General features: G+C 35.3%; 1 protein-coding gene across 11 annotated transcripts in view; it reads left to right on the top strand.

Annotated features, from left to right (window-relative positions):
• Positions 1-27,156, top strand: part of LOC115210354 (potassium voltage-gated channel protein Shaw) — a 505,184-nt gene that overhangs the window by 405,261 nt on the left and 72,767 nt on the right. For 5 of the 11 annotated variants that reach the window (XM_036502597.1, XM_029778898.2, XM_036502595.1 and 2 more), the window contains 2 exons: positions 5,731-5,769; positions 14,144-14,170. The exons of 2 other annotated variants lie outside the window; for them this stretch is intronic. In XM_036502597.1, coding sequence (XP_036358490.1) covers positions 5,731-5,769; positions 14,144-14,170 — 66 coding nt within the window. The remainder of the gene's footprint in view (positions 1-5,730; positions 5,770-14,143; positions 14,171-27,156) is intronic. 4 more of the 11 variants (XM_036502598.1, XM_029778901.2, XM_029778903.2 and 1 more) reach the window with 2 other exon arrangements.

Here is a 27,156-nt window from a genome sequence, read left to right as displayed (position 1 = left end):
TTAGTGATTCCAGGGGGGATAAAAGCAATGTTAACCCTGGTGAGATTTGAACTCAGAACATGGAAAACCTGAAGAAATACTACAGGACATTTTTTGACGACACTCCAACAATTCAGCCAATCTATCAAAAATAAAGAATTAACACTCCTGTCACTACACAGCATTTAATTTCTTTGCCTTTCATACAGGTTGTGAACAGGATTGGCTGTGTTGTTAGTAGCTTGCTTACAAACCACATGGTTCCGGGTTCAGTCCCACTGTGTAGCACCTTGGGCAAGTGTCATCTACTATAGCCTCAGGTCGACCAAACCCTTGTGAGTGGATTTGGTAGATGGAAACTGAAAGAAGCCCATCGTATATATGTATATATGTGTGTGTGTATATTTTTGTGTGTCTGTGTTTGTCCCCCCAACATCACTTGACAACTGATGCTGGTGTGTTTACTTCCCCGTCACTTAGTGGCTCGGCAAAAGCGACCGATAGAATAAGTACTAGGCTTACAATAGAATAAGTCCTGGGGTCGATTTGCTCGACTAAAGGTGGTGCTCCAGCATGGCCACAGTCAAATGACTGAAACGAGTAAAAGAGTGAAAGAGAGAGTATAATAATTACTAACCTTTCAAACATTTACCTTGGATCTAACCAAATCATTATTATTATTATAACATTATTAATAGGTGCAAGAGTGGCTATGTGGTAAGTCGCTTGCTAACCAACCACATGGTTCCGGGTTCAGTCCCACTGCGTGGCATCTTGGGCAAGTGTCTTCTGCTATAGTCCCGGGCCGACCAATGCCTTGTGAGTGGATTTGGTAGACGGAAACTGAAAGAAGCCTGTCGTATATATGTATATATATATATATGTGTGTGTGTGTGTGTTTGTGTGTCTGTGTTTGTCTCCCTAGCATTGCCTGACAACCGATGCTGGTGTGTTTACATCCCCGTCACTTAGCGGTTCGGCAAAAGAGATCAATAGAATAAGTACTGGGCTTACAATAGAATAAGTCCCGGGGTCGATTTGCTCGACTAAAGGCGGTGCTCCAGCATGGCCACAGTCAAATGACTGAAACAAGTAAAAGAGTAAAGAGTAAAGAGAGAGAGTGTCATAATTTTTAAGGGATTAGATTAAAAGAACCAGTAGCATGAAGGACAAAATACCTTGGCATATTTAGTTAAATCCCTTTGTGCTAAAGGTTTAAATCATTATGAGGGTCTGTTTTGCCTTCCATCCTTCTGGGGATGATAAAACAAGAAACAATCAACTGTTGTGTTCAATATAATTGACTAGACCCTCTCTGAGAATGTGTGGCTTTGTGCTTATGTTAGATATCAATATCATCATCATTTTTTTTTTAATAATTTGTATTTTTTGTTCTTAGTGTTATACATTATTAGAATGTTTCTATTTACTTCTTTGTTTCATTTGTTTGTATTTTTGTTTTCTTTGCTTTTATATATATATATTTTTTTTTTTATACATCAGTTTATAATTGAGTATTCGGTACATCATACTAACTATTCCAACAGCTGCCCACGTTCTTTCCCCGTCCGTTCTACCGAGTGTTTTGTTGCTAGTTAAATAGCTGAAAATGTTAAAGTGTTGAAATGATTGAAATATAAAAGCTATTATGATGCTTATTTAATGATGTTATCTCAAGATTCCAGATGCATCAAGAGAAACCTGCCATTTTGAACTAAGATTAAACAGATCAACAATCATTAATCTTCATATGAGACAGAATGTTATGCCCATAATTAATTCCATTACAGACTTTACTCTTGTCTTAAATGAGGTTTCTGATTCTTTGTGACCTTTATAATTTTAATTGTATTATCTCATTTTTCTTTTTTTCTTTATAACATTGGGTAGTTGGGTGGGAAGACAATTAGTTAATTACTTTTAAAAGTCAATTAGTTGAAAATATTTCTTGTTTTTTTTATAAAAAGTCTGTTGGTTAAAAATTATACATTCAACTAGCATGCTATATAATTTTACCAATAGTTTTTATGAGCTGACAAAGTCTCTACATAGTCGCTAGACCTGCTAAAGATAGCAGCCAAGTTTTTTTTCATACCTTACTGCCCTAAAACTAGAAAGGACACATTGGAGAATGTGATCTAGAAAACACTATTACTTGAAAAGAAAAGTGGGAAAGTTACAGCTACAACAGGTTTCTTCACTCAGAAGGAAAATGTAACATAAATTCATTTTATTCTACTATTTTATTGTATCTATTTTTGTATTTAAGGCTCCATATAGGCAACTGAATTTCTAAAAAATAGTTTTCCTTGAGATCTTTAAATGTCAAATATAACTTATTGGTGATGATATGAATCAGTTACATTATTTAAGCTTCATTATTAAGAAATATCCAGGAATATGTTTATGGTAAAAATTGGATCAGTTCTATTTATTTATTTATTTTTTTTTTTTTTTTGTTAAGTGTCATTGAGGATAATGTTCTTCATGCATATAAGTAAATGAAAATATAAATATAAATATTTTCAGTTTTTACTGCTTAGAAATCATTGATTTTGTTTCAACCGCGATAAACTAATTTTTTATTATGTATATTGGTTGTCAAACAACATGCAAATATTTTTCTGGGTCTCATTCCTTGAAATATCTTTGCTTTGTTACAAACATAAAATAGTTGTAGTAGTAACAACAGCAGTAAATATTACTATTTTTCATTGTTATTATTTATTTCATTGTTATTATCGTTATTTTTGTTATTAAATGAATAGATAATAAAAATAACTTTCATATATCAGTCTCTGTGGAGGCATAAATGGTATGAAAATAATAATAATAATAATAATAATAATAATAATAATTTCATACCATTGATACCTCCACAGACTGATATCTGAAAGTTACTAGTTTTTTTGTTTTTTTAACAATATGTCTATTCTACCTTGCTTCATTTAACTACAGTTAAGTTTCTTATGGTTAAAAAAAAAAAGAAGTCTCTTCTGCTGTAATGTTAGTGCAAGTGTGAGGTGTCAACTATCTCATCCCATCAATCATATGTAATATAAAGTAATTCCAAATCAAATATTAACTACAGTAACTTCATTCTGCTTTCCACCATATTGATTTAGACTGTGAGCAAGTCTTTCCTTTCTTTGAAGAGACGACATAAGACAAGCATCTATTACTGTTATTTTCTGGCTCTGACACATCATTTTCTGTAATGTCTTGACATGTTACAAATACCCTACTATCATTCTCATACTCGGTTACAAATCTTTCTTTGACTCTATCACAAATGTCATTCTCTAGCTCTGCAATTAATGTCATTCCATTTACTTAATCCTAGTTGCTTGCAGTGAAGTTAATTGACATACATCAAACAACAAGTGTTATCTGAAATGCATTTTATCATTCCGTGTTATAACCTCCTAAAGTTACACCTGAATTTTTCCTTCCTTTATACCACTCATTTCTAATGAAGCTATTTTCTTTACTAACTGCAAAACCTTTCGCATTCTGCTCGCTCTCCCCTACACCACATTCAATAACACCATCACCCTTCCATTTAAAAAAGAAATCTCCTACTACTTCGTTTCACATCAATAATTTATAATTTGAGATTTGAGTGTAGAAAAAAATTAAAAAGCTTTCATGTCATTACTCTTTACTCTTTTTACTCTTTTACTTGTTTCAGTCATTTGACTGCGGCCATGCTGGAGCACCGCCTTTAGTCGATCAAATCGACCCCGGGACTTATTCTTTGTAAGCCCAGTACTTATTCTATCGGTCTCTTTTGCCGAACTGCTAAGTGACGGGAACGTAAACACACCAGTATCAGTTGTCAAGTAATGCTAGGGGAACAAACACAGACACACAAACACATACACACACATACATACATATATATATATATATACATATATACGACAGGCTTCTTTCAGTTTCCGTCTACCAAATCCACTCAGAAGGCATTGGTCAGTCCGGGGCTGTAGCACGAAAACACTTGCCCAAGATGCCACGCAGTGGGACTGAACCCGGAACCATGTGGTTGGTTAGCAAGCTACTTACCACACAGCCACTCCTATGTAGATATCATTTCTATAGTTTTTCAGTTTATTTCAGCTATCATACATGAGAATATGTTGAACTGCTTTCATTGTCAAATTTTCTACATCAGTCTTAACCCTTTCGTTACCGTATTTATTTTGAGATGCTCTGTGTTTCTTTCAATTACTTTACATATAACAAAGAATTTAGTAAAATAACTTAGTTATCATTAAGCTAGTGTTAGGAAGATAAATTGTGACTCAGGTTTGGTGGAAGATTTTAACTGGAAACTTAGGAAAACAAGACATTTGTACAACAGAGCCAGAGCCAGTTTCAGCCGGGTTGGTAACAAAAGGGGCAAACCACAGTCCATGGGACTTTCTAAATGGCATGCCAACAAAAAAATTATCTTGAATTTTTTCAGTAGTGTAGCTTGCCTGATGACCAGTCAAGTCTCATGGCACCTACTTCTCAGAAAAGTTTGCCCATGCTTGTTCTATGTCCTTTGTGTCATCTCTGCATATATCCATAGTTCCAATACTTTTGTTAGAATTTTACCTGATCAACAAATTAGTAAAATTAGTCTATAGCAGATGGCTGGTCTGCTATGTTAGAGGGAATTGTATTTTGATGTCTTTTAAAAGTCTCAGGGAAAAACTTCTTTTATCATTCCTTGTCCCATTACTTTCTTTCTAAACCTACTTTTCAGCTTTTATGGTTCTGTCTACTGTGCTATTTATCACCATATCACCTTCTGTCTGATTGGAATTTTGCTCATCCACAGAACTGGGTTTTTGACTCACAGCTGGTTATCTCACAGAAACTTCTATTTTTCCTCTCTTATTAGTGTCTCTCTCCCTCTCTCTTCCTCCTCCTAACCCCCTCCTCCTCCTCCTCCTTACTGGGATACATGTCAAGTAGCATCTTTTCTTAACCTACATTAGCAGGAAGATTTTTCAGCTTCCATACCTTCTTTCAGTAGATCGTTTTGTACTTTCAGAGACTACATAGGTTTTCATCCTGCAGTCACTAATCACTAGTCTATATTATCAAATGTTGCATTATTCACTATGAAAGTACTTGGTATTCACAATCAACCATCAACCCTTATGAATCTGTCTGGTTTGCCTTCTTGTTTGATTAGTAAGTTGTGTAGTGACTCACTAGTTTCATGACGTTATTGTGGCATGTGGTTAAATCACTTGTGGTGCAAAACACCAAGAACTTTGACACTGCCTCAGTCCTCATATCAAATTCATTGCCGCCATATACATCAGAATACTCATTATGGGGTTGTCTAACATATGCATTAGTGTCTCCAGCCATTATAATGGAATCTCTTTTACTTTTTTTATGGGGTCAGTCTACAAGAGGACTCTGTAAAAATTACTGTCTTGCTCATGTAGCAAAATCTTTGAGTAACAACAAAGTAACCTGTCAACTGTTTCCAAAAACAAATATACATACACATACATATACAAACACACATACACTCTCACACAGACACACATACACTCGCACACACACACATACACTCTCTCACACACATACTCACATGCACACATACACACACATCAATATGTCCTAGCACGTATAAACGCCAGTAGATTTTCTATTAGTTTATACATTTTGTGCTTATGATAATGATTAAAACAAGTAATTAAAGCCAAAATTAATTTGTTTTATGTACTTTTTCTTTATTTGAAGCCCAAGGTGGAGCACTTCAGGAAATGATACCCTTTCGTAGTAAGTGTTTTAATAATTTGGGAACATTGGTGTGCAATTTTTTACAATTTTTACCCCACTAATCAGAACCTGTTTTTCTCTTTAACCTTGCATCCATCACTGAAAGAAGACTAGTCTATGACTGAACCTGTAGAACTCCCTTCTACTTTGTAGATATTCATTCTACTAATGTATTTTCCCCCAAATAATTAATTCCCCATAATTACATCAACAAAACCAGTGTTACCACTTGCTCCTCTTGTTACTAATGTAACAGGATCACCAGTATATCTAGGCATTGTTCTCTAACCTCAATCACAATATTAAACAAATTCCTTCTATCACTACTGTCCCGTAATTATCTAAACTCATTCCATAATTAGCAGACCCTTTACAAAGCACATAGTCATACCTATACCTTTTTAGTTTCCATATGAAATTCATCCCATGGAGTACTCTCCTGCTACTTTTGTTTTCCTTACTCGAGAAGGGTTGGGAACATTGGTCAATTGCTCATGACCTTGGGAGTCTAGGGGCTTAATCTGACTTACATATGCTGTGGCTCACTGTCAATAAATAAATACTAGAGGGCCCAGGGCATTGGTTCACTCAGGACACCTACTATGCTGCTAAAGGGCTTAATCTGTTTTGTCTGGGACACAGCTAAATTCTATTATGGCAAAAGGCTGATGACCTACCAATAAAGTAGCAATACTGTGGAAGTTTTACACATATACATGTGTGTGTGTCTGTGTGTGTGTGTGCGTGTGTGTGTGTTGTTTTATTTGAAAATAGGAGCAGTGCCTGTGAACTTTGCAGACTCTCCAAGACACAAGGAATTGATATTCCACTTAGACTATTGTCAGTTACTATTGCAGGAAATGATGGAGTTCTAAGGGACTTCTGAGGAGAAGAACTAGGTGTTGTGGTTGAGACAGAGTTGAACTCAAAATGGAGGATGAGGGTAAGAGACTTAATAAAAACATGATGTTCAGGAGAGATTTGGATGTAAAATATTCCAATCTCCATCGCCATCATCCCTTATATGATAAAATAAAATATATATGTATGTATATATCAGTATCATCGTCATCCACAGCATCATCACCATCATCACCATCACCACCATCATCATCATCATCATTACCATCGCCATCATCATCATTATCATCATCATTATCGTCGTCGTCATCATCCTCCTCCTCCTTATTGTTGTTTTAACATCCAGTTTTCCATGCTTACATGAGTCAGACTGGGTTTATTGAGGGACATATTATTCTTCAGCTGGATGCCCTTCCTCTTACCAACCCTCTCTTCTTTTTTTTTCCAAGCAAGGTAATATTTCCATATGCCCAGATATGTTTTTGCAGAATATTGATAATGAATAATACTGCTTACATAACAGTGAGACTCATTTACAACTACCGTGTGATACAAAACACACACTAATATACAAACACACATATACATACATACAATATATATATACATATATATATATACACACACACATATATATATATATATATATATATATATATATATATATTAGATAATAAACCAAATAGTTTATACCTGGTATCTTCCATCTTCCGTCTACAATATATATATGTGTGTGTGTATGTATGTATATATATATATGTATATATATATATATATATATATATATATATATATATATATATATGTGTATATATATGTATATATATATATTACATACATATGCAGAGACACACACATACATATACATCCATACATGCATGCACACAAACACACACACACATACACACACACATACACACACATATTGTGGGAAGTAGACTGGTGTAGTTATGTGGGCTGTAAGCAATATATGAATAGACTAGTAGCAATAACAAGCAGATGGATGAATGTGTGAACAAATAGATGGCTAAAGAGAAACATATAACAAAACAACTGTTGACTAGAAACTATTTTGTTAGAATATCTGAAAGATATTCTGAATAAGAGATGTAAACTTACTCAGGCAATCAACATTTAGAATTTATCATTCAACATATCCATCACATTATTGTGTCTCAACATAACAAATTTTGTCTTTCATCTCTTTAATCTATTTCTTCATATGGTAGACTTTTGCATAGCTTTTGGCTATTTTTTTCATATGGGTTTATGCTTAACATGTTTACATATCATTATTTGAAAAAAAAAATGACTGCTATTGTGGTTGCATGTGTATATGTACATATATGTAAATATGCATACAAATATATATATTATGTCATGTTGTTAGAATGAGTAACAAAAGAATAACAAAAGTCGTCATGTACAACCAGCTTGATAGTGGGTCCAGGAATGCTGGTTCAACCGTGGCTCAGATATAAGGACAAGCTGACCAAACAGCCTTGGAGTGAAGAAAGTGCAGATTGTCATGATAAAAGAATATAAGAGATTTTATTTCAACCAACATTAACAGGCTAAGGGGTGCAAGGCAAAGGAGAAAAGTCTTCTGCAAAGATACTGTCTGCACTGACACATATTCCTCATGGAAGCACTCCATCGGTTACGACGACGAGGGTTCCGGTTGATCTGATCAATGGAACAGCCTGCTCATGAAATTAACGTGTAAGTGGCTGAGCACTCCACAGACACGTGTACCCTTAACGTAGTTCTTGGGGATATTCAGCGTGACACAGAGAGTGACAAGGCCGGCCCTTTGAAATACAGGTACAACAGAAACGGGAAGTAAGAGTGAGAGAAAGTTGTGGCGAAAGAGTACAACAGGGATCACCACCATCCCTGCTGGAGCCTCATGGAGCTTTTAGGTGTTTTCGCTCAATAAACACTCACAACGCCCGGTCTGGGAATCGAAACTGTGATCCTACGACCACGAGTTCGCTGCCCTAACCACTGGGCCATTGCGCCTCCATATTCCTCATAGTCACAACATCTGTGGGCTTCTTTGCAAATCGTTGGCAGAACTCAAATGTCCCATTCACCAGAAGCATTATGACCGACTAAGAAAGTTTAGGTTGTCAGATCTTTATACACCAAAACCAACAGGAGAGTCCATCATGCTTTATATATATATAATATACGTATATACTTTATGTACTTAATATATATATAGCAGGCCTCTGCTACTCTAGACCGATGATGGGCAAAGACCCTGAAACATGCGTGTCTCTAGATGCAGGCCTAGCTGTTGGGGGTATTTGTCTCCCCTTCGTAAATATATAAGGACACAGGAAATGCGTCAAGGCTGACAGAAGCGTCGATGCTTCCTAGGGCTAAACAGTGGTGGTGAAATTCCCTTACACATCTGTCACATTAAGTTGACAGTATACAACCACACTATATATATATATATATATATAATGTTTGTTTTTACACTATATATGTGTGAGTGTATATGTATACATGAGCATGTCTAGTAATATTTATTATTATATGTACATATGCATATGCATGAGCATGTATAGTAATAAATATTATTATATGTACGTTTTGTAACTAATATAAATCATAGGGTGCATGCAGAACAGTAGGAATCCAACCAATAACATATCTTTTCATTTCTAATATGTTCTGGCAGATTCAAGCATGAATGCCTGATTGCTGCCATTTTTCATCAACAGAGAACAGCTTCTCCTTTTAGAAGATGTGTTTTTATAACACACGTAATTCACCTGTCTAAGGGGACTTTGAGATACTGCTGTTTCAAACTTATTTTGTCTCATCAGTCAAAGTTACTCCACTGAACTGATGAATCTAGCTGGAGCTGAGCTCTTGTTTATAGTAATCAGAAAATTATTTGCTTGTGCATTGTGATGTCTGCCAACCTGAAAATAAGAATGAATACATATATTATTGTTTCGATTCTTGCTATTTGGCAGATATCAGCATGCATCAGCAAATACTATATTTCCTGATTACAATAAGCAAGAGCTCATACTCTTGTTAGATCTATTGGATCAGCAGGTTGGCTTTGACCAAGGAGGTACACAATAAGGTTGAAACAGCAACGTCTCAAAATCCTCTTTCACTGATGAATCATGTGTGTTATGAACACATATCGTCCAAAGAGAGGTGTTCTCTGGATGAAAAACGCTAATGATCAGGTATTCAGACTCAATTCTGGTAGCTAAAGTGTATGAAGAATGGACAGATATGTTATTGTTATTATGCATATTATATTAATATAAAGGAGGCACAATGGCCCGGTGGTTAGAGAAGCGAACTCACGGTCGGAGGATCGTAGTGTGTGTTTATTGAGCGAAAACACCTACAGCTCCATGAGGCTCCAGCAGGGGGTGGTGGCGACCCCTGTTGTACTCTTTCGCCACAACTTTCTCTCACTCTTTCTTCCTGTTTCTTGAGTAACGCTGCGATGGACTGGCATCCCGTCCAGCTGGGGGGAACACATATGCCACAGAAACTGGGAAACCGGGCCCATGAGCCTGGCTAGTCTTGAAAAGGGCGCATAAATAAATTTTAATAGAAAGAATGTGAGTGATAGAATAAGATGAGTGGCAGAAATAATGTCTAAGAGCATGTTTTGCTTCCTTTTTATTTCTGTTTGGAATTTAAAACCTGCAATAGACTACTCTACTATTTACCATTATTCCTTCAGAGATTGATAAAATAAGTACCAGTCAACTACTGAGATAAATTTAGTTGACCATACCCTTTACCAAATGTGTGTTTGTGTGTGTGTGTGTTTCTACCAAAACTAAAAACATTATCATTCATATGAAGATCATCATCATTGTTTAACGTCTGCTTTCAATGCTAGCATGGGTTGTATGGTTCGACTGGGGTCTGGGAAGTCAGGCGGCTGCACCAGGCTCCAGTCTGATCTGGTAGTGTTTCTACAGCTGGATGCCCTTCCTAACGCCAACCACTCCATGAGTGTAGTGGGTGCTTTTTATGTGCCACCGGCACAGGGGCCAGGGGAGGCTGGCTAATAGCCACGATCGGTTGGTGCTTTTACGTGTCACCGACACGGACGCCAGTCAGGTGGTGCTGTCAACTGCCACGTTCAGACAGTGCCTTTTACGTGTCACCGGCACAGGTATCTTAACTACAATTTCCATTTGATTTCTATTTTGATGTTGGTGTTGACGTACTTGACTCAAGAGATGTCTAAAACATATCACTGCATTTGTTGGGTACCAGGCAAAATGAATGTTTTTAGTTACAGCCCTAGTACAAATTTTGCCCTAGTCAACTTATTTTGTCCATATCATTCAGAGTTTTACCATATTAATTTGCTCAAGCACATGGTTGACTTACTCCATAGTCCAGTTTAATTATCATAACTTGACCCCTCAGTGACTTCAGTGAAGTCTAGTCCATTGCTTACATGTAGACTAGGTTTCTTATCTGAAGAAAGTTTCTTCCCTTCCTCTTGCCCCTTCTTCAAAGCCCTGAAAATGGCCAAAGGAACTACCTTTTTTTCTGGATAAGTTTTTAAGCCAAGAAGTAATGTTTCTCACCACTTCAATATGGTTGTCCCATAGGAACCAACGTTACTACCATTTTTAACCCCAAAGTGAACCCAAACTGTATGGTCTGGTTGTCCCATCATCTGCTAGAAGATGGTAGGGGTTCAGTCTCCTGCTTGCAATATATATTGGGTGCAGATTGCATCAATAACCAACAGGAGAAGGCTCCTCCTGGGGTTAAAAACGGTAGTAACATCCTATGAAACAGCTATATTGAAGTGGTGATAAGCATTACTTCTTTGTATAGCTATCTTACAGATATTTTCTGACTAGCTTTTTAAGCCAACTTTTTTGTAAATAAAATATATTTTAAAAGTTTATTTTTCATATGTTCTCCTGTAAAAATACTGTTACTGTACTATAAGCAGACATATTTGAGTGTGTGTGTGTGCATGCATTCATGAGCATGCAAGTGTGTGCACGTGTGTATGTGAGAATGTTTATCTGGGTAAACAAAATATTAGAAAATATACCTTGGATTCATGTTGGAGCCTGTTGGTGGATATGAATGGATATAAATAATTCCCATTTGATATGAAATGGAGATAGCATTTGTTGTTAAACATGGTAACATATCATATCTCTATAAAGTAATACCAGCTGTGTTGTTAGTTAGGACATGACTCAACAGATATATGTGTGTGTGGCAAGCATGTGTATGTATGTGAGTGCACATGAGTGTGTGTGAATATGCTTGTGTAAATATGTATGTGAAAATATTTGTATATATATATATATATATATATATTTGTGTGTGTGTGCATGTGTATATAAATGTGTATGTATATATATATATATATATATATATATATAAGCATGTGTATATATGTGTGTGTAGTATTTGGATATATGTAGTTTAAAAATGACTAATAGAAATTACCCAGGAATACCTGCTGTATGATAAGGATATATTTAAGTGGTGATGGTGGATAACATATATAATGCGGTAAGCCAAGACATGTTTAATTTAAACTTTATAGTTTATAGGTTACATAGCAATGCAAAAAATAAATCATAAATTTTAATGATTAATTCTGCTCATGAAAGATACAGGAGACAACTCTGAAATTCCAATTAATTAAGAATTGTTTGGAAGCAAAGATAGGTAAATGCTTCTGTTCTTTTGCTGGTACACGGAGAAAATCATGCATCCTCCAGGCTTATTTGACCTCATCTGAGATAATTGAGTATTGTACGGACTTTAAGATTTCTACAATCTAAATATCATCATTTTACTGTATTTTATACATGTGTGTGAGAGAGAGAGAGCTTGTTTTATTCTTATTTCTTTATTGCCCACAAGGGGCTAAACATAGAGGAGACAAACAAGGAATTAAATCGATTACATCGACCCCAGTGCGTAACTGGTACTTAATTTATCGACCCCGAAAGGATGAAAGACAAATTCAACCTCGGCGGAATTTGAACTCAGAACGTAACGGCAGACGAAATGCCATTAAGCATTTCGCCCGGCGTGCTAACGATTCTGCCAGCTCGCCACCTTATTTTATTTTTGTTTTATTCTACTTTCTCTTAACCTTATGCCACCATCCTTTCCTCCATCCTTTTCTTAGTTGGGTTGACATTTATTTTGGTGTCTGCTGGTTTATCGTTTCAGTTACATTTAACATACATGGTTATGGATATATATAAGGACACATAAACATTTAAAATATTGTATTTTTGCCAAATTTCTAAGAAAATGAGCCAGCTGTGAATTGAAATACATATATATTTATGCATAAGAACACCAATAATACTTTCCACATTTCTTATATATATTTCAGTGCAAATGGTTTTTTTTATACATACATATATATATATATATATATATATATATATATCGAAATGGTAAGACAACAAATGAATGAAAGAAACCTCGATATTATGTAAATAGAGGAATTTATCTGTAAATGTAATATGTGACAATTATTCGGTAGCCATGATAAAACTCCAAGTTTCGGATGTTGGGGAGGAAACCCATGCCACCATCTCTTCAGTTCTCCAGCCATAGCATTTTTCCAATGGCTGGATAACTGAAGAGAGGGCAGCGTAGATTTCCACCCCAACATCCAAAACGCAGAGTTTTATCATGACTACTGAATAATTGTCACATATTACATTTACATACATACATATATATATATATATATTAAAAGTCATTAATTTAACTATAATATCCTTTTATTGTGTCATAAATAACAGAATTTTAAAGAAGCTAAAGATTCTTCAAAGGAACTGTGTGGGATTTTTTTTTTTTTATATATGCATGTAAAAATTAATACCTGAACATAACATATATCAGTTGAAACATAGATTAGAAAAAAAAATATAAAAAAAGAATTGTTTATAGTTACTTAGTATTTACAGCCCAAATTAAACTTCATCTCTGAAATATTGTCTGGAAAGACTTAATATATTAAATATTGGAAACCCTCACAATTTAAAGTTTTTCTTTGTCATTTCCTTAATTTTTATTTTTGTACATCTTTTTTTTCAGCAACTTTTGTCAGTCTTTTATTTAATGAATAGTGTTTCCTCACACATACTCCTAGATACATATACAACAGTCTCCCAATCTCTCTCTCCATCTATCATCTTCCCCCAATCTATCTATCTATCTATCTATCTATCTATCTATCTATTTATCTATCTATCTACCTGTCTATCCATGTATCTAGTTACCTACCTATCTATCTGTCTATGTCATTCTTAGTCAAAATTTATTTATCAGCAGATATTCTTTATTTCTCTTCTCATCTCTCTTTATCAAAATAATTTCTCTTCTTCTACCTCTCTCTTTCCCCCTCTTCCTCCAGAAAATGAAAACAAAATAATATATTTTATTAAAGAAATTTATTTTATGCTCTTCCAATGATGTTGACATTTTTTCTCTTTTATTACAACAGGCTTAAATACCTATGGATATTTACTAGGTTAAGTATTCACATAATTATGTGTATGTATATATATATATATATATACATATTCTTTTTAATTTCTTTACCTCTGGTTTATGGAATATGAACTGATTTAGGAGTCACTCTTATCTCACTAAAATTTCTTAACTCAAGAAGTAAAAAAAATGTTCTTTCCCATTTTTTCTACTTCATACTAATTTCTATTTTAGGTTTGTAGTGGTATCTTCCATGAGGAACTTTCAAATTTACTTATTACTTCTATTCTAAATAATGTGCAGTGGTTAAATTTTTGTATATCATTTTTTATTATATCGTTTAATTGAATGGTGATAATATATAACTTACTCTGCTGACTATAGAAATATGAGAGCTTCTATGCTAGATTCCTGATCACATAATATTGAGCTCATAATTTATTCCAGTGATGACTTAGTTGTGTGAAGTACTGGATAACTGTGCTTGATTCATACTGTATGGCTGACTATAAGCACAGCATCTCCTTCACGATTAATGGGCTGGCAGAAAAGGAAGTAGTCTTGCAAAATTAATTGATTCAGCAATATAAAAATGCTCAAATTTGTTACATCTCTCTTACTCATAGCATCATGGGAAGAACTTCATCATCATCTTAACATATTTTTTTCCATTCTCGCATGGATTCAAACAGAATTTGTTGAGACAGATTTCTCTTTGGCTGGATGCTCATCCTGTTGTCAACCTTCACCTGTTTCCAAGCTAGGTAATATTTCCTCATGACATGTTTTCATGGAAGATTGGAAATAAAGGATATTGCTTCTGTGGTAGTGAAGGTCATTTATTACTGTCATGCAATGCAAAGACCAGGAAACACACACATGTACATACACATGTGTATATGCACGTAGATGTATGTGTGTGAGAGAGAGAGAGACAGGCTTCTTTCAATATCTCTCTAACAAATCCACTTGCGAGAATTTGATTGGCCCAGGGCTATAGTAAAGGACACTTGCCCAAGATACTACACAGTGGAACTAAGCCCAAACCACATGGTTGAGAGAGAGGCAGACAGCAGAAAAAACAGAGTATGGTATATCAAACATTGTCAGTAAATGTAAATCCCACAGATTGCATGTGCAGTGAACACCTGCCTGCACTTATTGTTATAATAATGCAATTTTATTTATAGCAAGCTCTTGAAGACAAGATGTATTTTAACATTTTTTTTTATTAGGTCATCTTATAGATAACTATTGACCTCCATGATCATCAATATGACCACCACGCCTCCTCCTCGCTATTATTTTTTTATACCAGCATGATTTGCTTAGGTTTGCAGTATAGTAGATTACCATTCTTCATAATCTCATTTCATCTCACCTGTATGGCTCGGTAGCTTCGGATCTTCTTCTGCCATAAAAAATTTCTGCTATTAGCAAACAAAACTATTTCACCTACGTGGAGATATCCATTCGCACCCATTTTCATGTCTCTGTTGCTGCTCTTCTATACACACTAATTAACGTATTTAACACCACCACATACTCTCATATTAAATGTCCTTGTGTGTCTTCCTCTGTGTGTGTGTGTGTGTCTGTGTCTGTGTCTGTGTAAGTGTGAGTTCCACTTGAAGATTGCCGTGGCATGAAACTTGAGTCATGGGACAGATTCTCAGCTTCAGTTTTGTACAAATTTTTATGCCCACACTATAATAGCTGTTTCTGCTAAGCATCTTGACTGTTTCTTCTGTAGTGAATTTCTTATGTGAATATCTCATGTGAATTTACAATCTTCTACTTCTCTTTGCAATATCCGTGTTAGACAAACCTAGCAATATATTTCCTTCAAGCTATGAACAACCAGATAAAGTTAGCTAAATAAACTATTGGCTCGCAACTTCGACATTTATTTTCCATTCCATGTCATTCTGGTTTAAATCAATGTCTGCTTGAAGCTAAAGAATCAAGAGGCCAATAGAAGAAATGATTTAAACATTCCTTAATAAAATATTGCATAAATCGATACAGCTCTTGTAGGTGTATTCCCAATATGTCTAAATCTCTTTAAATTTTTTAAAAAATACAATAGAACAGGAGTAAATGATAAAAGAAGGAACCAAAGTTTTTTCTTTTCTTTTATATTAGAGAATTACATCCTTCAAACTGAATGAAAATAAAGTTAGTGTGATACTTGTAATGTTGTAATCTTGCAAGATTCCAGGACTGGCAGTCCTGCAATTCTGCACCAAAGTAGTGCTGTGTGAAACTGTGCTATACAGAAAAAATAGGAAGAATGTGAGCTGTTGTGCAACCAGAAGTTTTCATCTAATTTTTAGTCTTGTATGCTTTAATTAAGCACAAATTAATAAGGAAGCCTGTTCATGTTCACTCAAGTTTTCAGAAAGCACAGCATGCTATCTTAAAAAAAAAATGAAAACAAACAGGCATTTTGAATAGATATAACATGTTTGAATATATGACATGGTAGGTTTGATGAGAATGACTTTGATCATCATCTACTTACACAGGGCTGACCTAGAACTAAATAGCAATAACTAGTATTCTGTCAGTAATGACAAGTATCCAGTTGATCCGATCAACAGAACAGCCTGCTCATGAAATTAACATGCAAGTGGCTGAGCACTCCACAAACATGCATACCCTTAACATAGTTATCAAGGAGATTCAGCATGACAGAATATGACGATGATGATGAATTCTATTCAGAAAACTAGGTCAAATATCCATAGTACATGTATATGGTATTTTTTCTAAAACACTATGTAGGGGAAAACCATCCCAAAACAAAACACACAAACACACAATAGACATGTTACATAGAATATGACATTGCTGGCCCTTTGAAATACAAGTGCTACTCATTTTTACCAGCTGACTGGATTGGAGCGATGTGAAATAAAGTATCATGCTCAAGGACACACTGGGCAACAGGGCATCAAACTCATGACCTTACAATCATGAGCCCAGAACTCTGAACCACTAAACCACATGTCTTTGGCATAACAATAACAACAACATAACAAATAGAGATAATTTAAAATATGAAACAACCCTCAAACAAGTATCTTATGGAAAGGAATTATTCTGCAGCTTTAAATTATTGATGTGTAGTAGTGAAGTTGTTGGAGATGATGTTTTTGTCTTGTAGAGTAAAAGCAACCTCACTAAATGCAAATACTTTAACATGCACCAGATACACTCTGTAGTGTAGCGGGCAGATATATTAACAGAGACAACATAGTGTTAAGAGGATCTCTTTGTCTTGTTTTGTCAAGGAGATGGTAATCTATCTTGTGCTGTTACCATGGTAAAATTTACTCAATGCATTTTGTTATGTGGTTGGCCATAGGATAAGCATCCAGCTGTAGGAACATGTCTAAAATAACAAGTATAAGAGAGATGTGGCCTTCAGACTTGATATGGAGGACAGTAACTTCAAGTGGGAACTGTGATGGCTCATCCAACCCACACTAGTGAGAAAGCAGATGTAAAATGATGATGATGACGATGATGACACTGCTGATGAATTCTATTCAGAAAACTAGGTCAAATATCCATAGGACAGGTATACGGTATTTTTTCTAAAACACTGTGTAGGGGCAAACCATCCCAAAACAAAACACACAATAGACGTGTTACTCTTTTCTACATAGGGATATCTAAGATATTTATTGTGACACAAGATTAACTGATAGATCTTTGGTTTTGGGGATCAATATCACATTCTGTTGAAACCCATTAAGATTTTTATCTATTTCTGCATACACTTAGAAATATGAGATAATTAACATCATTGTATCAAAGTAAGCATTAAATTTATATTCACTCATTATCAACAGATGCCATTGGATGGTGAAGTTAATACTAAATACCATATATATATATATATATATATATATATATAGCTATTTAAGTTTCAAGTTCAAATTCAACTAGATTAGCTTTGCTTTTCAATCATAAGTATTAGCACTACACCTGAATCAATTCAACCAATTAATTAATTTGTCTTTAATGATTACTTATTAGGCAGTTATTATTAACAGATTTTAAACAAAAGGATTGCACAAAGAGTTTTCTCACCCTCAAATAGTACAACTAATTTCTTTTATTTTTCAAAAACTATTAATCTTTATCAATCTCTGTAACTCAACTCTACACAGCTCTCAGCTCTCAACCCACTTCAACAATTTCAACTACATCTAACGTTATTGCTACTAACACAACCATCTCTCTGTGTATTCAGCATTATTAGCCTGACATAGTTTTTCCCTGCTGTTTCTACACTTTTAAAACTGCTTCACTGAATATGTACTGGTTTACTGGCTTCTTTTATTCTGGTTATTGCATGAACTTTCTATATACATTTTTACTTGGTGTTCTTGGATCTTTCTAGATGTTTACACTTAATTACTTGAAGTGTTCAAAAATAACCAACAGGTGTTGCTTGGTTTGTTGGGATGTCACTGAATTTTTTTATTTTTCTTCATTATATTATTTTCTTCAAAATAAATCAATGAGATTTAGTTGCCATCTTCATTTCACTACACATATATTTATGTGTGTGTGTTTTTGATATACATAAATGTATAATCAATTATATACGTTATATATTAACACATATGTCAATGTTTTATGATAGTTATGTACTATATTTGTACACACACAAACATACACATGTATACATACATGCACACACACATGCACACACACTTGCACACACATGCATACACACACACACACACACACTTATATAACTGGCTTTGAGGGAACTGAACAGTTACATTGGGTGTGCAGGTTATAATTATTCTTTCAATACATACATACACATTTATGAATATATACAAGCATACATTTACATAGTTGAAAGGGTCTCTGTCTTGAAAGTTACCTATTGGTGCTGGTGCCACATACATTGCACCACTGCTGGTGTCATATAAAAAGAGCCTGTGCTGGTGCCACATAAAAGCACTGGTAAAAAGCACCTAGTACATTTTGTAAAGTAGTTGGCCACTTGAAGAGTATCCAGCTGTAGAAACCATACCAAAGCAAAGGAGCCTGGCGCAGCTCCTGGCCTTACCATCTGACCTATCCAGCACTGAAAACGGCCTTTAAATGATGATATGTGTGTGTATGTATACATACATATATACATATATATATATGTATATATATATATATATACATATATACATATATATATATATATATATATATATATATGATGATAAAGTTAATCCAAACAAGAAAACACAAAAAAACACAACAACGCGAGGACGTGGAGCAAATATAGTATTATGCTTGAAAGGCATGCATTTGTTCCTTCAGTACTGTGTGAATTTGTTCACAATGATTGAATCGCTAGAAAATCAAACAAATGATAGTATAGACAAAGTAAACATTTAAAATTAGGGATGTGATAAAATGAATGCAAATGTCAATTATTTTCTCCCTTTGGCCCCATTCCCAGTGGTCAAAAATAATAAAAACCCGATTCTTCTCAGACTGCAAAAAAGAAAAAAAGATTTCCTTTGATTATTTGTCTTCCTTTCAGTCAACACTCAACCAATGCAAGGATTCTAGTTTTCAGTTTAGAACACACACACACGCACACACACACACAGAGTTAAAATATTGTTGTGAACAAACAAGTTCAGATCCCTCCACACACATGCATACACTGTGAAGGCCCTTTCATCTCTCAATGACCCACAGTTCAGTGGTTATTAGTAAGAAAGGGGGTATCTGAGTGGAGAAATGTATTGATACAACAATTTTCAAAATTCAGATTTCCAAGAATACGATAAAGATCCTCCATACATTTTAGTACAGAAAACAGAAAATAGTAAAAAAAAAGGCAAAAAACAATAAATGAACACTGTAAAGACTGATATTACTTAACAAATGGAATCATGGAAATGTCCTTGGACATCTTTTAGTCTTCATATATTCTCTATATTTTATTTCAAAATGATTTCTGGTCCAAAACATGAACAAATATTATAATTTCGTGTATGATTTCATGCAATTTACTTCCCGAATACAACAGTTTTTTAGAGGAATTTAAAAATATTTTTCATATTTTTTCCTGATTCTTTTGTAAACAAGGGGACATTATTTTCATGATGCATGTCATTACTTTACAATTTTCTTGGGGTTATGGTAATAGCTTTGTGATGTTTTTAATTGCATTATGATTATAAATGCTATTTAGGAAACTGGTATTTATTTTGTCAAACTTACTCTAGTATTTAATTTACTAAACCTACGGCATTTTTTGATCTAGACATTGAAATTATAAACTAATTTATCTAAAAAATTTTATTTTACATCAGAGCATGTTGAAAATTTAATGTGTAATTTTGGAAAATTGATTTAAGAAAAAAAGTAAAGAAATTGTTTATTTTTATAATTATAGACATTTTATTTGATTTCTTTGATTAATTAACTACCCCACAAAAAAGATTTACTCAAGACTAAAAACACGAAATGATAGACATAGCAATCTTAAATTTTACAAAACATTATTAATTATTAAAATATGTTGCTTATGAAAGAGAAATTAATGAAGTTTTAAATGATATTTCAAATAATCTATATTTTCTATTTATTAATTTTCAAACTGTAAATGTTTCTTCTATCAAATTACTGTACCTAAAGAGCAGCAATTTGTTTTCTTATAAGGATTTATAATTCAATAAGTACGTCTAATAAGCATTTACATTTCTCCCCCCCCACCTCTCTCTCCATACATACATACACACACACATATATATATGGAGGATTTGTATAAGTATATACATATACTCTTTTACTCTTTTACTTGTTTCAGTCATTTGACTGCGGCCATGCTGGAGCACCGCCTTTAATCGAGCAACTTGACCCTGGGACTTATTCTTTTGTAAGCCCAGTACTTATTCTATCGGTCTCTTTTGCCGAACCGCTAAGTAACGGGGACATAAACACACCAGCATCGGTTGTCAAGCAATGCTAGGAGGACAAACACAGACACACAAACACACACACGCATATATATATATATACATATATACGACGGGCTTCTTTCAGTTTCCTTCTACCTAATCCATTCACAAGGCTTTGGTCAGCCCAAGGCTATAGTAGAAGACACTTGCCCAAGGTGCCACGCAGTGGGACTGGACCTGGAACCATGTGGTTGGTAAACAAGCTACTTACCACACAGCCACTCCTGCGCCTATACTGTATATATGTAAGTAAGTTTAAATATATATATATACACACTGTATGTATGTTTGTATGTATATATATGTGTGTGATTGGATGGAATTTCTTTTGGTTTCAATGATGAGGATTCAGTTATTCAATCATCTGAATTAGTATTCCTTCAATTAAAGCGTAATTAGTCGAGCATTGCGCACACACTTTTACCCTTAATTCTCGGGCAGAATCAGTATGATAGAGTGTGTGATGAGACTGTACCTTTGAACTACAAACTGTCCAACCCAATCATCATCATCATCGTTTAACGTCCGCTTTCCATGCTAGCATGGGTTGGATGGTTCAACTGGGGTCTGGGAAGCCAGAAGGCTGCACCAGGCCCAGTTTGATCTGGCAATATTTCTACGGCTGGATGCCCTTCCTAATGCCAACCACTCCAAACAGATGGTGCTTTTTACGTGCCCCTGGCACGAGGCCAGTCGGGGCGGTGCTGGCAATGGCCATGAACGGATGGTGCTTTTTATGTGCCACTGGCACTGGTAACTCAGCTGCAATTTCCATTGATTGATTTGGAAAACCATAGTTAAATTATGAAGGGGATGATGCTATCATGGGGTGGGAAAATGTCTAGAACACTGGTTTAAATTTCTTAGTTTTACTTTCCTGTTTCTTGATTTTAAATCCTGCAGAGGTTAGGTGCATCTTATCTGGGACCAGTTATGAAATTAAAAGGGAGCATTTTATTATTGCACTAGCACCACAGAGCTTATCTTTTCCTCTCTACTCTACATTATTTCTATGCATTCAAGGCAAATTTGAGTGAGGGTGTGAATAATAAATGTTGCCCTTTTCAAGCCTAACCAGGATCATGGGTCCGGTTTCCCGGTTTCTGTGGCATATATGTTTCCCCTAATTGAACAGGATGCCAGTCCATCACAGCATTACTCAAGAAACAGGAAGAAAGAGTGAGAGAAAGTTGTGGCGAAAGAGTACAACAGGGGTCGCCACCACCCCCTGCCAGAACCTCTTGGAGCTTTTAGGTGTTTTTAGTCAATAAACACACACAATCGAAGCCATGGTCCTCCGACTGCAAGTCCACTGCCCTAACCACTGGGCCATTGTGCCTCCACAAGGGTGTGAATAGAGAATTGATAACTATGAGGATGAAAGAAGCAAGAGTATGAGTGTGATAAGGGAAAAAAGAGTAAAGGAAGTAAAAAGGTGGTAGAGATGAATAATAGAAGAGACACAGTGATAGACAGTAAGGAGATTGACTTAAAAAGAACTTCACAAGCAGGGGATCGATTCCTTGATACCTCAGCAAATCATAAATTTACCAAGCATAAATTTTTCAGCATGAGGATACTGAATTACAGATTAAATTTTACTTTTTATAAATTTGTTATTGTACTGATCTTTTATTATTATTATTATTATTGAGTAAGAGAGCAGTTCATGCCATCAAAGTGACACTGGGGTAAAATATACGAAGCCCAATATACCCATCATGACTACCCGTCTGATAAGGGTACACCATGCGCATGCATCACAACCATATGTGTGTGACATGGTGATCTCATATCAAGATAAACAGCACATGACCTTGCAGGTGGGGCCCAGTTAGAATTTTCTTCAGGTTGAGTAGCCCATCCCGCTCAAAAGGTCCCTGAATAAGGGTTGTTTAAGGATGTTGAAAGAACCGCCCATGTTTCCAGAGGTGAATTATTCAAACCCCAAAAGAATCCCTCTCAACACATGGCTATGATGCTCCCCCACTACTTCTGCTCATGATCAGAGATGCACACATCGTCAGCCACTAAGGGACATGCTCAACTGGTTAACGTCAAACAACTGACAAGCAAATCTGTGGTATTGAGCAGAATATTTGCTGTAGCCCATCTTTTATACCAAGACAAAACAATGTACATGATAACACCTCCAATCAGTTAAGATCAGAAGCCATGAGAGCCACTGTCTGGCACTGCATCAGGGCATTTATTATTATTATTATTATTATTATTATTATTATTTTTATCATCATCATCATTATTATTATTATTATTATTAATTATTATTATTATTATTATTCTATGTTTGACTTTTGCTTTATATTTGTACAAGTTGGCTCCAAGTCTCACCCAGATACCTCAAGAGACAACAGGGTTGGAAGTTCATGTTGTTGTTATGCCTAGTGTGCCATATATTTGGGGGGTGGGGATGTTGTACTAATGAATGTTTAAAAAAAAAAAAAAGTTTTTTTTTTTTTTTTTTTTTTAAACCGAAAATTATGGTTGTTTTAAACCTTGAGGTTACATAGAGAGTATTTTGCGTAGGATATGAGCAGTTCCCATGAGCACTATCTTTTGAACTTCTGCCATTTTTGGGTTTCCTGGTATCTGAGTTAGGTAGCTATCAGCCCCTTTTGCTATCATTCCAGGGCACCTATGACAACAGGTATTGTTTTAGTCTTCAGCTTCCACATTTTGCTGATTTCTATTTCAAGATCTTTATATTTGCTCAGTTTTTGGTAGGTCCTGACAGATACGTTTATATCGATTGGGACAGTCATATCAATGAGGAGGCATGTTCTTTGTTTGAAGTCTTTCAATATGATGTCTGGCCTATTTGCATCTATCTTCCTGTCAGTTTGAATGGTGAAGTTCCAGAGGAGTGAGATGTGGTCATTTTCAAGCACTGGGGGTGGTTTGTGTTCCCACCAGTTTTTTTCATGGGGCAAATCCAGGTTTTTACAGATTACCCAGTGAATATATTGTGCAGCTCTATCGTGCCTGTTGAGATACTCTGTAGGCGCTAGAAGACTGCACTTGGAGACCACATGGTCAATGGTTTCATTTTGTTGCTTGCATACACGACACGTTGGACTGCTTCTGATCTTTAATATGTTGGCCTGGTAGTTTCTTGTTGGTAGGCATTGATCTTGAGCTGCTATGATAAACCCCTCTGTTTCAGATTTTAAGCCAGAGGCCATTAGCCATTGATGGGTCAGGGCTTTGTCGATATCTGCATTATTCGCTCTCTTTGGGTATTTGCCATAGAGAGGTTTTTCTTGCCATTTATTATTCAGAATATCTAAGGCCGCAGTTTTGGCACGGGTTTTCATGCGCCTAGCTTTTTCTGTGCTTGTTTCTTGTATGTCTATCTCTAATTCCGAAATTGGTTGTATTCGGAATTCACTTAGATATTCCTTTGCCTGTTTTGTGACTGAGTATGATGCTTTCTTGTTTTCATGTTTTGAGACAAGTTTTAACATCCAGTCCTCAGAGTTTTTCAGGTAGGTGTCTAGGCCAATTGTAGCAATCTTCATTGTTATTGCCAGTTGCAAAAGACCATGGCCTCCCTCTTTTCTTGGCAGATAGAGTCGTTCTGTATCTGCCTTAGGGTGGTGCATTCTATGCATTGTCAACAGTTTCCTTATTTTTCTGTCGAGCTGACATATTTCAGTAATTGACCAGTTAACAATATTGAAACTGTAAGTCACGACTGGTATAGCTAATGCATTGATTGCTTCGATCCTGTTTCTTGCATTCAGCTCAGTCTTGAGTATTGCTCTCACTCTTCGATAGCATTCTCTCCTGATCCTTTCCTTCATCTCTGAATGCCTTATTCCGTTCCCTTCAATTACCCCTAGGTACTTGTAGCTCTCCGCTGGGTCTAGTTCTTTTATGACATTCTGTTGGTCAAGGTTAACGTTAGATGTTTCTGTCATTTTTCCTTTGATAAAGGTAGCCTTTGCACATTTATCGAGGCCGAATTGCATTCTGATGTTGTCACTGAATTGTTTGACTATCGCTAGTAAGCCCTTGAGTTGTTGATCATTTTTTGCAAAAAGCTTTAAATCATCCATGTAAACGAGATGATTTATATTTTTATCAAACATTTTATACCCGTACTGCGCGTCATTGAGCAGCTTTGAGAGAGGCATTAAGGATAAACAAAAGAGGAGTGGTGACAGTGAGTCACCCTGGAAAATGCCACACAAAATTTTTACATCACCAGCATTTAGGGATTCACTGTCACTGTTCAGAGTTAGTGTGGTTCTCCATGATCTCATACTTACAGTCAAGAAGTTTCGCAGAGTTGGTGCTATCTTATACATTTCAAGGCATTTCCTAATCCAGCTATGTGGTAGGCTATCAAAAGCCTTTTTATAGTCTTATTATTATTATTATTATTATTATTATTATTATTATTTGATGATTTCTCTGAAAGAGTGGAGCATCAGACCAAATGCCTGAAAGTATATAGTTTCAGCATTGGTGTTATTATTAAATATCTTAACACCTAATATCAGTCTGAATCTTCTAATTAGAATGCTCCATATATTAGCATATTGCAATAATTTATAGGAGCAAATAGTACAGACAATGTATATCTGAGTTTTTTTTGTTTTCTTCCATTAATACCTCTTGATATTAAATGGCTTAAAGATATAATGAAATCTAATTTGAGTGAGTATGTCAGATTTCAAGACAAATCATCATCATCATCATCATCATTGTTTAACGTCCGCTTTCCATGCTAGCATGGGTTGGACGGTTCAACTGGGGTCTGCGAAGCCAGAAGGCTGCATCAGACCCAGTCTGATCTGGCAGTGTTTCTACGGCTGGATGCCCTTCCTAACATCCAACCACTCCGTGAGTGTAGTGGGTGCTTTTTACGTGCCACCTGCACAGGTGCCAGACGGAGCTGGCAAACGGCTACGAACGGATGGTGCTTTTACGTGCCACCGGCACGGGGCCAGGCGAGATTGGCAAACGGCCACGAAAGGATGGTGCTTTTACGTGCCACCGGCACGGAGGCCAGTCGGGGTGGCGCTGGCAATGGCTATGATCGGATGGTTCGCTTAACCACAGCTGCAATTTCCATTAAAAGAACATGGATGGCTTACTTTATTCATGATCAACTCCACACGTTTTGTTAGCAATCATGTGTCATGCATTTCTGTTTTTCCCCACATCTTATTGTGTGTGTGTGTGTGTGTTGTGTGTATGTGTGTGTGTCCATGCACATGTGCACGCATGTGTGCTCATGTTTGTGGACGACTAATATATAAAATCGTTTATGAAGAAACAATCATGAATCTCAATTCACAAATCACTGTGTTACACATGTAAGATTCCCAACTATATTTGTCTTTATATCCTGAACTTTGCTCTGATGTAGTTCTCTCGGTGTTTTGGGGTTTTTCTTTTTCATATTCATAATAAATTTCATTTCTCTCCCTCCCTCTCTCCCTCCCTCTCTCCCTCCCTCTCTCTCTCTCTCTCTCTCTCTGTATATATATATATATATATATATATATATATATATATATTACGTTATATAATTAGGGTTCAGTAAAATAATTTACTTTACCACACACCAAACTTTTAGAAATAGCAGCCAAAAAATTTTAGCTATTTCCTCTACTATAAGAAAAGTCTCCCAGACAATTGTCTGCTGTTGGCTGCTATTTCTAAAAGTTTGGTGTGTGATAAAGTAAATTATTTTACTGAACCCTAATTATATAACGTAATGTTTTAAATATACCGTAAATGGTCTTTTTACATACTGAACACTACTTGGTAAAATTGATAATTAATAATTAATTAATTTTACCATTTTATTATTGACAATATATATATCATCATCATCTATATGTATATATATGTGTGTGAGTGTATATATATATATATATTATATATATATATATATATATATATATCATCGTCATCATCATCATCTATATGTATATATATATATGTGTATATATACACACATACATACATATATCTAATTATATATATATAT

The sequence above is a fragment of the Octopus sinensis genome, linkage group LG4 (genome assembly GCF_006345805.1).
Source record: "Octopus sinensis linkage group LG4, ASM634580v1, whole genome shotgun sequence".
NCBI classification, from domain to species: Eukaryota; Metazoa; Mollusca; class Cephalopoda; order Octopoda; family Octopodidae; genus Octopus; species Octopus sinensis.
This window is presented reverse-complemented; position numbering and strand designations above follow the sequence as displayed.